This window comes from Bos indicus x Bos taurus, chromosome 11 (genome assembly GCF_003369695.1).
Source record: "Bos indicus x Bos taurus breed Angus x Brahman F1 hybrid chromosome 11, Bos_hybrid_MaternalHap_v2.0, whole genome shotgun sequence".
Taxonomy (NCBI): domain Eukaryota; kingdom Metazoa; phylum Chordata; class Mammalia; order Artiodactyla; family Bovidae; genus Bos; species Bos indicus x Bos taurus.
In genome coordinates this window covers 32,610,062-32,625,030 of record NC_040086.1, presented here as the reverse complement: position 1 = coordinate 32,625,030, position 14,969 = coordinate 32,610,062, and the positions used below count along the sequence as shown (strand labels likewise).

Genomic DNA, 14,969 nt, shown 5'->3' with positions numbered 1-14,969 from the left:
CAAATTATGCAACTCCCCCAGTACCCCACTCCAGCACTTTCCTTCCCCCAGCTCCCAGCATCTTGCTGCTCAGAGCTCAAGACAATGTTTTGTTTTTTGTTTTTCACAGTAATTTACCTTGATCAGTTTTCATCTGGGTGATTCATATTTGGGAAATTATGTTTTGCCAAAGATATCATGAAAGTCAACAATTCATAATAATAAAAAGTCAGCCTTGAGTTATATGACATAGAAAGGTTTTCAAAGATGCAATGGAACTTTGCCATTAAGCCTTCAGTTTGGAATGGAATTTTTTTCAAACATTTTAATGGCCACATGAAACTAGCCATGCATCAGAAAAGCAATGGCGATTTCTTACTAAATTTGACAGCAAGTTCAGAAATCACTGAATAAGAAAATAAATAAATAAAAGAAATCACTGGAGACTCTTCATGCAAAGTCCTATATTTTGATTACATCTTTAAATCAGAGTTTTATATACTGTTAAGTCAAGTTGAAAACAATACAGTACATACTTAGGCCATTCCTGGGAATGTCTGACCACACTGAGGCTCATGAGGATAAGCAGTTGCCAGCAAAGAAACTCCAGAAGAGAGAGATTCCCCAGGACTCAGATGAGAAAGTGTCCTATACACTACTTGGTATCCCAATGTAGGGAGTTTTGGGGTTTCAATTTATCCCCTAGACTGTCAAAAAAATAATCTGAAATTATGTGTTTTGTATGTGTGTATATGTTAGTGTATATGTCCTTCATTGAACTCTATTCACCGCATATCCAGTTACCCAAGCCTGGAAGAAGTCATCATTATCATATCCCTCTTCTCCAGCATTCTATACATTATTAGTAAATCCTGAAATTATATTGGCACAATTATCTAATTTTGTCCATGGTTTTCCATTTCTAACATAAACAGTCTACTTCAAATTGTCTCCAGTCTATTATATCCACATTCAGTTCAGTTCAGTTCAGTTGCGCAGTTGTGTCTGACTCTTTGCAACCACATGAATCACAGCACGCCAGGCCTCCCTGTCCATCACCAACTCCTGGAGTTCACTCAGACTCATGTCCATCGAGTCAGTGATGCCATCCAGCCATCTCATCCTCTGTCATCCCTTTCTCCTCCTGTCTCCAGTCCCTCCCAGCATCAGAGTCTTTTCCAGTGAGTCAACTTTTCTCATGAGGTGGTCAAAGTACTGGAGTTTCAGCTTTAGCATCAGTCCTTCTAAAGAAATCCCAGGGCTGATCTCCTTCAGAATGGACTGGCTGGATCTCCTTGCAGTCCAAGGGACTCTCAAGAGTCTTCTCCAATACCACAGTTCAAAAGCATCAATTTTTCGACGCTCAGCTTTCTTCACAGTCCAACTCTCACATCCATACATGACCGCTGGAAAAACCATAACCTTGACTAGATGGACCTTTGTTGGCAAAGTAATGTCTCTGCTTTTGAATATGCTATCTAGGTTGGTCATAACTTTTCTTCCAAGGAGTAAGCATCTTTTAATTTCATGGCTGTAGTCACCATCTGCAGTGATTTTGGAGCCCCCCAAAAAATAAATATCCACATTAGAAAGATTAAATACACATACACACAGTTTCATGGCTTATGTCTGCCTAAAACCCTTCAGTAGCTCCTAATATAATCAGGAGACACTGTGATATCTGACCTCTTCCTCTTCCGATCTCATCTGAGCACTAACCTCACCTACTTATGCCTCTCCAGCCACACTCCCTGGCTCTTTCTCTCCCAAGTGCCTCTGTTGATCTGTTTCTCCTTTCTTGAATTCACCTTTCCATTCCTATCTTACAGTTTTTAATGTGGCTTTTCCTTTTTTAGTCCTTCAATTTTAATTTAAATATCTACTCAAGCACTTGCCCCCGTCCCATATTTACCAGCACAATTTGCTGTGTATCAAATACCTAGCGTTTTTTCTCAGTTTTATCATTATATAGTTAATTATTTTCTTACCTGGTTTTGTTTGCCTTCCCCCAGTAGACCATGAATTTTGTGAAAATAGGAGCCAAGTCTGCTCCTCTCAACATTATTTCTCACTTGCCTAATATAGCACCTGACTCATGCATATAGCCCACTCTCGGTAATTTTCAATACCTTTTAGTAATCAATGAGTTGATCTAAGGCTGGGGTGGGGGGTGGTGGATCCTTTTGTTCTGCAGCAGAAATGTAACCCAACTCAGAGTAGGACCCAACATAAAATAGTAGATCTTGCTATCTGTTTTGGTAAAAAGATTTGATTTAGAAATTGAGATTTGTACACAAACAACACAAGCCAGAAGTTTGACTCTTAATGGAGATTATCATCAACCTGGATACCCTAGACGCTTTGATCAGAAGCATTTTGCTAATTCCAAATTCTCCTTTCCACTAAATGTCTAGGAAAGATGCTGTGTTCTTTAATGAGTGGAGCCTTAACAATATTTCTCCTTCAGTGTCCTTTATGTTTCCTTAGTCAATATATGTATACAGCACTAGAGGTGGCAACATTGCTGACTGAGGATTAAACATTAGAATAAATTCTGAAAAATAAAGGATTTTTGAGAGGCAGCCATTAATGTGTTCTTAGTGGAAAATGGCTTTTAGATGCTAATTCTCCTTCATGAGCAAGTATATCTGCCATTACTGTCAAGGTGATTTATATATGCTTATTAAAGAAAGAATAGGCTTTTGAACATGGGCCATAATGATTTTTCTTGTAATTGGGCCATGGTTGCTCCAATACTGTTTTACTACTTTTTTTTTTTTTGCACTACTTCTTCTTTTTTTAATGAAATGTAGTCTTACCTTTATTATTTAGTCCCTAAATTATTTATGGTCTGCATACATATTCTATTCCTTGGAGAAAAGAAAACAGACATTACATGTTATTTTTATCACTGAACTTCTTCCTCAGTTCTGCTGCACAATGTACTTTCGTCTTTCAGAGCTGCCAATAAATGGACAATTTAGAGTAGTATATAATTTCAAGTATTAGAAATATTTTTTTGGATACTCCCTTACTATCAGTTGGCTCATTCATGTAGCTTTTAAAAAGAAACTTGATAGTTTCAGGATCTGGGTGGGTCCACCAGATTAAGACTCAGATTTTAATATAATGAAAAAGATAAAATAATCAATATAAGGAAATGTAAAAGCCCAAGTCATTTTTTTTTTTACCTTTGCAGATTCTTCATTCTATATAGCTTTTTAATTAAATGTTACTGGCACCACTAGAGATTTGTATTTGAAAGTGATTAAAGGATAATTTTATTTGATACCAAAGAGGTAGTGCCACACAGAGAAGTATCAAGGTCACTGAATAAAACTGAAGAAGGGGATAAAAATGGTGTCATAGCATAAATCACAGCAGGATCCTCTATGACCCACCTCCCAGAGTAATGGGAATAAAAGCAAAAATAAACAAATAGCAATAAGCAAAAATAAACAAATAGAAATAAGCAAAAATAAACAAATAAAAGCTTTTGCACAATGAAGGAAACTATAAGCAAGGTAAAAAGACAGCCTTCAGAATGGGAGAAAATAATAGCAAATGAACCAACTGACAAAGAATTAATCTCAAAAATATACAAGCAGCTTCTGCAGCTTAATTCCAGAAAAATAAACAACCCAGTCAAAAAATGGGCCAAAGAACTAAACAGACATTTCTCCAAAGAAGACAAACAGATGGCTAACAAACACATGAAAAGATACTCAACATCACTCATTATCAGAGAAATGTAAATCAAAATCACAGTGAGGTACCATCTCACACCAGTCAGAATGGCTGTGATCCAAAAGTCTACAAACAATAAATGCTGGAGACGGTGAGGAGAAAAGGAACCCTCTTACACTGTTGGTGGGAATGCAAACTAGTACAGCCACTATGGAGAACTGTGTGGAGATTCCTTAAAAAACTGGAACTAGAACTGCCATACGACCCAGCAATCCTCCTGCTGGGCATACACATCAAGGAAACCAGAATCAAAGGAGACACGTGTACCCCAATGTTCATGACAGCACTGTTTATGATAGCCAGGACATGGAAGCAACCTAGATGTCCGTCGGCAGATGAATGGATAAGAAAGCTGTGGTACATCTACACAATGGAGTATTACTCAGCTATTAAAAAGAATGTATTTGAATCAGTTCTAATGAGGTGGCTGAAACTGGAGCCTATTATACAGAGTGAAGTAAGTCAGAAAGAGAAACACCAATACAGTATATTAATGCATATATATGGAATTTAGAAAATGGTAATGATGACCCTATATGTGAGACAGCAAAAGAGACACAGAGATAAAGAACAGTCTTCTGGACTCTGTGTGAGAAGGTGAGGGTGGGATGATTTGAGAGAATAGCACTGAAACATGTATATTACTATATGTGAAATAGATCACCGGTCTGGGTTTGATGCATGAGACAGGGTGCTCAGGGCTGGTGGGAATGCAAACTAGTATATTAATGCATATATATGGAATTTAGAAAATGGTAATGATGACCCTATATGTGAGACAGCAAAAGAGACACAGAGATAAAGAACAGTCTTCTGGACTCTGTGTGAGAGGGATGGGATGGGGAGGGAGTTGGGAGGGGGTGTTCAGGATGGGGAACACAGGTACACCCGTGGCTGATTCATGTCACTGTATGGTAAAAACCACTACAATATTGTAAAGTAATTAGCCTCCAATTAAAATTAATTAATTTAAAAAATGAGGTCATAGGAGAAACCAGAATTTCTAAGGATTTAGTAATATTATTGTTATCGAATTGTAGCTTGATCTGCTTGCCACAGGATAGGCCAATAATCGGGAGACAAGGTGCCGAGGCAAGGAATAGTGACTTTATTCAGAAAGCCAGACATTGGAGACGGTGGCAGACTAGTGTCCTAGAGTCTTGTCGGGTCTGAATGCCAGTTTCCTAGTTTCTTTCACAGAACAGAGAGGGTGAGGAGGTACCTAAGTAAAGTAAAAAGGCCAAAATCCTTGCAAAATATTTCCTGGCTTGGCCAGCTTTGGGGAGGGGATGTGTTAATTATCCTCTTTTCTGCAGCCATTCACAGGTGTCAGAGTCAGAATGTCTCCCTGTGAGCCAAGCAAAGGCACTTTAATCTTCAGGTGGAGAGGCAAGGTCCCCCCCAAGCAGGACATTATGTATGCTTACAGCTATAAATAGACAGCATCCTTTTAGTGATTATAGTTACAAAAGCAACAAAATGCAAAGGTTGAAGTAAAAGAAACAGATCCAACAAGGAATCAGATTTTGCTCTTTCCCGTTGCGTTTTTGCATGGGATAGACAAGAAAGAGGCATCTTGGGGAGAAGAGAGAAGAGAGAGCTATTATAGTGGTAATTTTTGTCTTAAAAAAAACACATTCACAGAGAAGGAATCAGAACAAACTAATAACTGAAAAAGAAAAACCCACAGCATAGTAAGGGACGACAGAAACTGTTGTCAGGATCAAGGACTAGCAAAGAGGTGCAGGAATTAAGAAGAGCTAAGTACCACTCGGGGGAGAGCTTTTAATACCAATGAGTTTATTAGTATCAAAATCAATTGAGTATGCCAGCAATTTTTATTGCACAATAAAAAGTATGCCTTTTATAATTTAATCACAGATTTCTTTTCAAATCTCACCTAGTATTTTATTGTCTTGACGAAAGACATGGAAATTTGTCCAACTGGCTGAAGGAGGCCCGGGACGGGTGATGTTCAATCTACATTACACGTGGGAAGAAGGTTCAGTGCCTTTTCTCAGGTCTGAGACTGGGATCAGTTCTAATTCGTATTTTCATTAATATCTGGGATGATGGGATAGGGTAAGCTCAATACATTTTCCAATTATGCCAAATTGAATAGTGCAGCTAACACCTGGAAGAACTTGATTGCAATTTAAATGACATTTTTGAGTTTCTAAAGAAACTGAATGACAGTTTAATTAGACAAGAACAAGATGCTGGGGACAAATTACTAGTGATGATAAGAATAATTTATGCTGTGCTTTAGAAAACAAGTTCACATCTTTGTTAATTTTATTTCAACCTTGATGGTAGGTATAGTTATCACTCTGGAGGTAAAGACAGGACTAGGTAAGCATTTAATGGGGTTGGTACAGAAAGATGGTGGGATGAACAGGGATGGAGTTGAATTGAAGAGTGAATCACTAAATAACTTGGCAACCAAGCTTCACATTATGGTGTTTAAGATTATACCTTGGGGTAATGTGGACTAATTTTACTGGTATTCTAAAAACTGGACATGCCTTGAATCAGTATGTTGTATTCAATTTTGATATCCAAAGTGCAAGAAAAATAGCAGAGGTCCAGAAGAGATCAACAGAAATTCTGCTTGACTAGGAGACTAGGTCTAGGAAAGACTGGAAATTATTCAGCACCAAAAAGAGAAGGTGCAAAGTACGTATTTAATTTCAAACACGTTTTCATGGTTCATATTGGAAGAACAGTCAGCAGGTCTTCAATATTTCTGTTGCTGTTGGACAATATACTGTTGCTTTTTTTGTTTGTTTGTTTTTCTTGAAGTACATTCTCAATAAAGACAAACATCACATCACCGTGGAGCTGGGATGTATCACTTTCTGTTGGGATGATGCAAGACAATCATTGCCCCTAATCCTTCTCCCTCTTTCTTGCCCTCCCACCCTCTCCCTCTTCCTTCCTTCCTTTTCCTTTTTCTTCTTCCTTCCTACCAATCCTCCTTTCCTTTCTTCACTTCTTTCTTCTACCTGTAAAAAATTCTACAACTTTAGTGAATGTAAAATTTGGAGCAGAGATTAAAACTTGAGCTAAGAAAGTTTTATTAATATTATCTGATTCAGTCTCACCCTGTCAGGTCATTTCTTTGTTTTTTAAAGTTGAAAGTGCCCTGTAGATGCAGAAAATAGTAATAGACCATCTTCCCTTTTAGGTCAAATGGCAGGGGATCATACAAGGCTGGAGTTCCACAATATAGAGACTGGGATCATCACGGAACGCCGGTATCTGTCTTCTGTTCCCTCCAACTTCATTGGACACCTGCAGAGCCTGACATTTAATGGGATGGCATACATTGACTTGTGCAAAAATGGCGACATAGATTATTGTGAGCTCAATGCCAGGTTTGGCTTCAGGAACATCATAGCAGACCCTGTCACCTTTAAGACCAAATCAAGCTATGTTGCCTTAGCTACATTGCAAGCCTACACGTCTATGCATCTTTTTTTCCAGTTCAAGACAACATCCCTAGATGGACTAATTCTGTATAACAGTGGGGATGGAAACGACTTTATCGTGGTTGAGTTAGTTAAAGGGTAAGTGTAGGTCTGTTCAATGACAAATAATTAGAGCTTTGGGAAAATGAACCTCATTTTCCACAACTATACATTTAGCAGAAGAGGGAAGGTGGTTTGCAAATAACGCATTTGTTTAAATCCCTTCTTATGTATCTTATAAAGTTAAGAGGGATTCAGTGCAGTTCTTTATACCTAAATTTCCATACATAAAGTAAAAATAATGTTTTAATTTACTCTAGGCATTACATAAATCTTACTCTTCACATGTGCATTTCTTTACTATGTGCATGGTAATTCTACAAAAGAATTTCTACACACTTGTCGGCTAATTTGTGCTAAGTTAAATAGCTAATGCATGCAATCAGATTACTTCAAGTCCACAGTATCCCATTTAACTAAAGCTTAATTCTATGTCAGAGTTTCTTGAAGAATTTAAAAAGATTTTTATGACATTATCTTGAATCTTCCACTTCAGTGGATCTTCCTGACCCAAGGATCAAATCCAAGTCTCCTACATTGGTAGACAGGTTCTTTACCACTGAGCCACCAGGGGTGTCCATATATATACTCTCATGTACACTTTGCATTCCACCAACTACAAGGTGCATGGATGCACAAGACCAGCGGGGATACAAGTGAACACAAATTTATCAGAAAACCACCAGGAAGTTTCCTAAGATGGCCTTGTGTAGAGGTTCAGGAGAGTCAGGGAAGGTCATGCACAGGTTCAGGGAAATTAGGAAGATCTATGAATCCAGGTGGAAGAAGCTGAGGATTGCCAATTTGGGTGGTTGGCAGAGGATGGAGAAAGTGGTGACAGCAGAGAGTGTGTAGCAATAGATATTTACTTTCCACAGTGATGAAGTGGAATGTGGACCGCAATTTTAGAAGTATGTTCACTGTTTCCTGTATTGAAGACCATAAAGAATCCTCCTTCTCGAAACTGAGTAGTGTTTCCTACATGTTTATGTACAACTCACTCTCGTGATTTCTAGCAAAGACAAAACCAGCTGAAAAAGAGACTTCATATTTGTAATATGTAGTGTGACTCCATCAAAAAATTCAAACAGTGATGGCACTTTCTCACCTTCCCTTTTTTCCCAGGTACTTACATTACGTGTTTGATTTGGGAAATGGTGCTAACCTCATCAAAGGGAGCTCAAATAAACCTCTTAATGACAATCAGTGGCACAACGTGATGATATCAAGGGACACCAGCAACCTCCACACTGTAAAGATCGACACGAAAATCACAACGCAAATCACGGCAGGAGCCAGGAACTTGGACCTTAAGAGTAAGTGTGCAAAGTCAGAGCAGCAGGCAGGAACACACGTGGCTGTGTACATGTGGCACGTCCTTGGCTTTGGGGCGTGTGTGTGTGTGTGCCTTCTGCAAAGACTGACCAGAATTTCATCTCTAGCACGATGTTAATAATACAGCACACAAGTGTCTGTTCCTCCTTTTATATGGCAGAAACATATGTATTTTTAATAACAGCTCAAAAAATACAACACCTAAGAATGCATGCATGATTAAAATTTAAAGAGTGAGAAAAATGTATTCTTAGTCATGTTATTTATAAAGAAAAGTAGGTGTTTGCAACACCTTTTAGTCCCAACAGCTTTTAATCAATCTGGAGTCAAGTTAACCAGATACCTAATGAGTTTCTTCTAGAGCTTTTTAGTTTTCTTTTATTGGTGAGATTTCCTAGATACATAGGGAGCCCCTGACCAGCAGGGGTCTGAGGCTGGCTTGTACCCTGAGTCTCTGATGATGAATCTGCCCAACCCACATACACCAATGCAAATATTCTTTCACCAGCTACTAAGAAAGTCTGAACAGACTTTTTTCCTTCCTTATTGATACTTGATTACTCAAATGAGCAAGACAAAATGCTTGAAAAACTTGTCAGTAATAGGAGAAAATAACAGAAGTGTCTATTTGAATGGGACTTTGTGATTCACTCAGAGCATATCCACAGCTTCTGTCTCATTTACCATGACAGCAAACACTGAACAAGTGGTTATTAGCACTTTAATATGATTGCAGGAAATTTGAGCTTTGAATGACTTGCATAGGGTTAAAACGACTGCTTCAGCAGACCAAAACATAACCTCAGTTCTGACACACGCCCCCTCCATGGCTCCTTCTGTTCTGTCCTGATATATTCCAAAGCCCTGTGGGAATCATCATGGTCACATGTTTGCCTGGCAAGAGCTGTTCATTTATATTGATAAGATCTTTCCCTTTGATTTGAAAGACAAGTACATAGCGGAGTTGGGAACTGGAAAGAGAAAATCTTTCTTTCTAGAGAAAAAAATATTCTTTCTAAGCAGGGTGAAAGAAGAAAAGGATTTCACTTTCTGTAATTGCAGAATATATTTACAATCCCGGTACTTTATTTGTCTAACATAAAGTATGTGGTGATGGCTGTAACCCTTGTGTCAGAGTCAGCCTCTTGTTAACTACAAGGAGAGCCTGTTTATGCCCACAAATCTAATAGGTGAGCTCAAAAAGTAAAATGCAGCTCAAACGAAATGCTATTTTACAGGCTAACCCTGTTTCTTCTGTCTGACTTAAGTGAAGAGAGGGCATTTTCCGTCCCTATCTTGTGGGGGGCCCCCGTTTTGCACAGCAGGCTCAGGTGGTAATTGTCAAGGAAAAGGGAGAGATTGTGACAGTCAGTGTGCTGGGGGTTCTGTTTGTGTAGGAAGAGACCTCGGTAAGCATAAATGAGCTTCCCTAGAAACTGCGAACACCAGGTGGGAGGCTAAAATGGCTGGAAGAGGCAGTTCACGGCTGAAGTCTGTGACATGCGCAGAACTGCTCAGACCTAAGCGAGAAGCAGTGCCAGGCAGTGGGTGTGTTATAGGACAAGTAGGACGCTGTCTCCTGAGAAATAGATATTTGCCTATTGTTCCTTAAAAAATCAGAGTGAGGGTAATTGGATGACATCATATGGAATTCTTTCTAGTGGTAGAAGGGACTTTTACAAACCTAAGAAACCCTCAGAGCTGATTTTTATTAAAGCATGGAGTGTTTCCTGATTCTGAATACAAGAAAGGCTTTATCTGTAATAAAAATGAAAACTATGAATTGAAAATAATATTTTATATAATATGAAGATGCTAACTTTTGACATCTGACTGAGTGCCTTTGTGTTTAAAAAAATAACACGATTTACATTTGAGGTAAATTTCTCAGGTGGACAAAGAGATTCTATACTAATGATCATGTCCCCCTTTACTTTGTGAAATTCCTTTGTGTTTAGACTTACCAGAGCATGCCAGAAAGTAAAAACAAGTTTCTAAAATTAAAACTCAAACATTAAAAGGCAAAGCTGTGGACCCGCAGCTGGATGTGTGATCCAAAGGCAACAACGACCCCACGGAGCCCCCTTGCCTTGTACGTCCCCAGCAAGAGGGAACCTGGGGAGAAGCTGTGGCCCTGGTGTGGCCATCTCCCAGCTTCTGCAAGCCCAGCGTTTTGGTGTGTGCAGCCAGGGGCCCTGGTCAGATGAGGGGTATTAACTAAGTGTTTTGTGCTCCATGTGGAGAGCATGGCAGAGAAAAGGGCAGTAGGGTTCCTGTCACAAAGAGCTTTCTGTTCCAAGAAGGCTGACACTAAGTGAACATTTACAGAGCAGAGAACAGGATTCCCTAGACCCACATCAGGACTCCAAAAGTAATCAGGTATCACCAAGTCGAGTATTAGAGGAGGGAATTTCTCAGAGATACCCTGAAGGAGGAGCAACGAGACATTGTTTCTCCTTCCCACCTGGATGCCCCTGGAATTAGGAGGGCTCAATGAGCAAGGAGAACATCCACAGGCGCTCTTTACTCTGATTTTTTTTTGGGGGGGGTCTAGTTGCTCTACAGTGTTGCATTTGTGCTGTACAATGAAGTGAATCAGCTATATATATACATATATCCCCTTCTTCTTTGACCTCCCTCACCCCACCCCACATGCCATTCCTCTGGGTCAAAACAGAACACTAAGCTGAGCTCTCTGCTATACCACAGCTTCCCACCATCCATCTATTTTACATGTGGCTGAGCACATTCGTCAATCCCAATCTCCCAATTCACTCGCCTTCCATCCACACATCGGTTCTCTATATCTGCGTCTCTATTCCTGCCCTGCAAATAGGTTCATCTGTACTATTTTTCTAGATTCCACATATAGGAGTTAATATACTATATTTGTTTTTCTTTTTCTGACTCATTTCACTCTAAATGACAGACTCTAGGTACATCCACATCAGTACAAATAACCCAATTTCATTCCTTTTTAACAGCACTGTTTCCTTGGCACGCTAGCTAGTCATGAAGGGTTCAGCCACTCTAAATGCAAGAACAATGAAAGGTGACTGACTTTAGATAATGATTTTATTTTGTACTTTTTTGGCCCTTATAGAATTAAAAGAAAACGATCAGGTTTAGTCTACACTCTGTGTACGGTCATTGCCACATACTTCAGTTCCTCTCAGCGTGAGGTCTCCCTGATTAAAAACATCAGTTATGTGGTGGGGTTCATGGGGTTCATATTTCTGCACCCTTCTCAGACAGACTGAAGCAATGATCTTTTGAGAATGATGTACAGGGAAGGCCAGGTGTCTGTATTTTTAAAGTGAAAGTGTTAGTTGCTCAGACCTGTCTGACTCTTTACGACCCCATGGACTGGGGCCCACCAGGCTCCTCTGTCCATGAACTTCTTCAGGCAAGAATACTGAGTGAGTACCCATTGCATTCTCTAGGGGATCTTCCAGACCAAGGGATCCAATGCAGGTCTCCTACACTCACTAATCCAGATGCTGTAGTTCAAAGCCCTGAACAAATGCAGTGTCTGTGCTGAGGCCAAATTTAACTCACTTTCGAATTTTAGTGCGAAGCCTGCTTTTGTTTTCATATTAGGATTTTACTTTTGTTTTCCTAGTTCTCAGCCAAAGTGATCTTTGGTTGCTTCAGGAGCCTTGGAAATATTTTTCTTTCTTATAGAACCATATCAGAAAAAGACACTAGAGGGCAGCATAAGGCTGCAAAACCTGCCGTCTGGGAGGCTGGTGGGGCGGGGGAAGCATCTCCCTAGTCTCCGCTGGCGCTGGGAAGCCAACTTTGTTTTTTTTGCCCAACCAGAATTCCACCGTTAGTCTTCAGAATAACACATGCTTTTGTTTGTGGCTCTGTTTCATTATATAGACAGTGGTTTGTGTGGAAATGTGCAAGCTAGGTGCTGATTATCCCGTTCCCGAGGTTGACTGGGAAGAAGGTGGTCAGAGATGGGCGAGAGTCTAATGATCTCTGAGAAGAATTCCCGCCTGTGACCTTGTTTAAATTGTCTTTCATGACGCTGCCACGTTCTCAGGGGGTTGCATGTCTCTCCCCGCTGACACAGTTTTGCTTTCATCTTTATTTCCCAGCTGTTTGTGTCCCATTCTCTCTGGCTTTTATGTACAAGCTCTTGCTATGGAAAGAGCAGCAGAAACTCGCTCTACACAGTGATTGCCTAACACAGCTGTACCTACTTGTATTGTGGAACTTCTGGGTCCTGCCCCCTTTAGAAAGAGAAAGGGTTGGCTTAACTCCTCCTGCTGTCCCTTCCCTTGTTCCTGAATTTGACACATCTGTTTGCTTGCATCTGTATGTACATGGGAAGGAGCTCCTATATATTGACTCCCTGCTGCTGCTGCTGCTAAATCCCTACTAAACACTAAATGGATTTTTTTATTATTTATGTTTTTTTTTCTATTTTACACAGTCTCTGACACTATAAAATACTGTTTAGGGAACTACTTATTATTCAAAGTTAATTTTTACATTAAAAAAAATAGATTTAAATGAGGTTATTTTACTTACTCCTTGCAATTTATTACCCAGGGATTTGAATTGAGGTCAGTCTTGCTCATTCGTTAATCTAGTTCAAGAACAAAGATGGAGAGAAGGGTCATCTTTGCCTCCTCCCCAAGTCCCAATGTTCCTTGGGTCCATGGGCCCCCTTTCTTGAGGCATTACTTAAGTTTATCCTTCAGCAAATTGAGGAAATTTCCTTCATAAGGAGAAAATAAATGATTCCTGGGTGCAGAGGATACAGTGCCCTCAGGTGGCCACTTAGCAAAATTACTTAAAAGGGAATAATTCACTTACAGGGCAATTGTAGGTCAGCTCAGACAGAGCTTCGGAGAAGGCAATGGCACCCCACTCCAGTACTCTTGCCTGGAAAATCCCAAGGACAGAGGAGCCTGGTGGGCTGCAGTCCAAGGGGTCGCTGAGGGTCGGACACGACTGAGCGACTTCACTTTCACTTTTCACTTTGATGCATTGGAGAAGGAAATGGCAACCCACTCCAGTGTTCTTGCCTGGAGAATCCCAGGGACGGGGGAGCCTGGTGGGCTGCCGTCTATGGGGTTGCACAGAGTCGGACACGACTGAAGTGACTTAGCAGCAGCAGCTCAGACAGAGCTTGGCCCTTTCTCTCTCTCATACCCCACGTTCCTTGCCCCCATGGGCCCTGAGTGAGCGTTCCCTCTTCCTCCCATCTTGTCTCTTCCCTTGTCACCACCATGAGCAGTGTCTGCTTGTTAATGTCCCTTGTAGCCCTCCTTACACCTACCTTGAAAAGCAAACACCTGCTATTGTTTATCCAGCTTCTAAGCCACTAAGAGCTCCCCTAGACAGAGACAACCCGACCAGGGCTTTCCTTACAAATAGATTCAATCTCTAAGCAGAAATTTGATGAATAGCATTCTTGCTCTTTCCATCTTGATCTCATATCAGTCTCTATTACTCAGCTACCTACTCGCATAGACCACATAGGCCCCCTCTTTCTTTCTTCTGTGTTTTTGACAGATCATTACTGTACGACATCAGTGATCCAGATTCTATTCCAAAGCTCTGATCATGTTTAAATACACTCTGGCTTTGTGTACTCAGCCAAGTGACATCTGATAGCCTGCTTGCCTTGCCCAGATAATTTACACAAATACAAAACTTTCAGAGTCTGACTTTGAGCTTAGCCTTAAAGCAAGAGATGGCATTAAGCATGTTGTCTGTCCTGTTGGTTAGGCTGTCTTTATTGTATTTCTTTTTCTTTTTTTTTCAGTTTGTAAGGGAAAGAGATTTACTCACATTACTTTAGCTAATGGGAGATTATTTTAAGGACCCATTAGGAAGTAAGAGAGACAAGACATCCTTTCAGCTACTGAACAGTGCAGCCACCCAGAGAATAAGAACTTTGTTCTGACTGTCATACTGGGGTCTCAAGAGCAACCCTCATAAGTGTTTCCTTGGATACGAGTGCCTGTGTGTGCATGCATGATGAGTTGCTTCAGTCGTGTCTGACTCTTTGCGACCCTTTGGACTGTAGCCCTCCAGGCTCTTCTGCATCTTCCCAACCCATGGACTGAACCTGCATCTCCTGAGGCTACTGCATTGCAGGTGGATTCTTTATCGTGAGCCATCGGGAGTACCCACTGCTCCCTAATCCAGGCCTACACCTCCAACCCTCTCTCTGCTGTGTCTGCTCCCAGTTAGATCCTTCTGCTTCATGGCTTCTACCTGTTACTTTGTCTCCTGTATGTATTTCCACTTCTGTCTACTCTTCTCTTCTTCTCACTTTCAGATTTCCCCAAAGACGTGCTCTAATATGGTGAGTGGACCTCTCTAGAACACAGCTTCATGGGCATTTGCCCTGGT

At 40.5% G+C, this 14,969-nt stretch overlaps 1 protein-coding gene across 26 annotated transcripts in view; it reads left to right on the top strand.

Annotated features, from left to right (window-relative positions):
• Positions 1-14,969, top strand: part of NRXN1 (neurexin 1) — a 1,214,076-nt gene that overhangs the window by 587,835 nt on the left and 611,272 nt on the right. For all 26 annotated transcript variants that reach the window (XM_027555248.1, XM_027555233.1, XM_027555254.1 and 23 more), the window contains 2 exons: positions 6,914-7,295; positions 8,382-8,572. In XM_027555248.1, the coding sequence (XP_027411049.1) occupies positions 6,914-7,295; positions 8,382-8,572 (573 nt within the window). The remainder of the gene's footprint in view (positions 1-6,913; positions 7,296-8,381; positions 8,573-14,969) is intronic.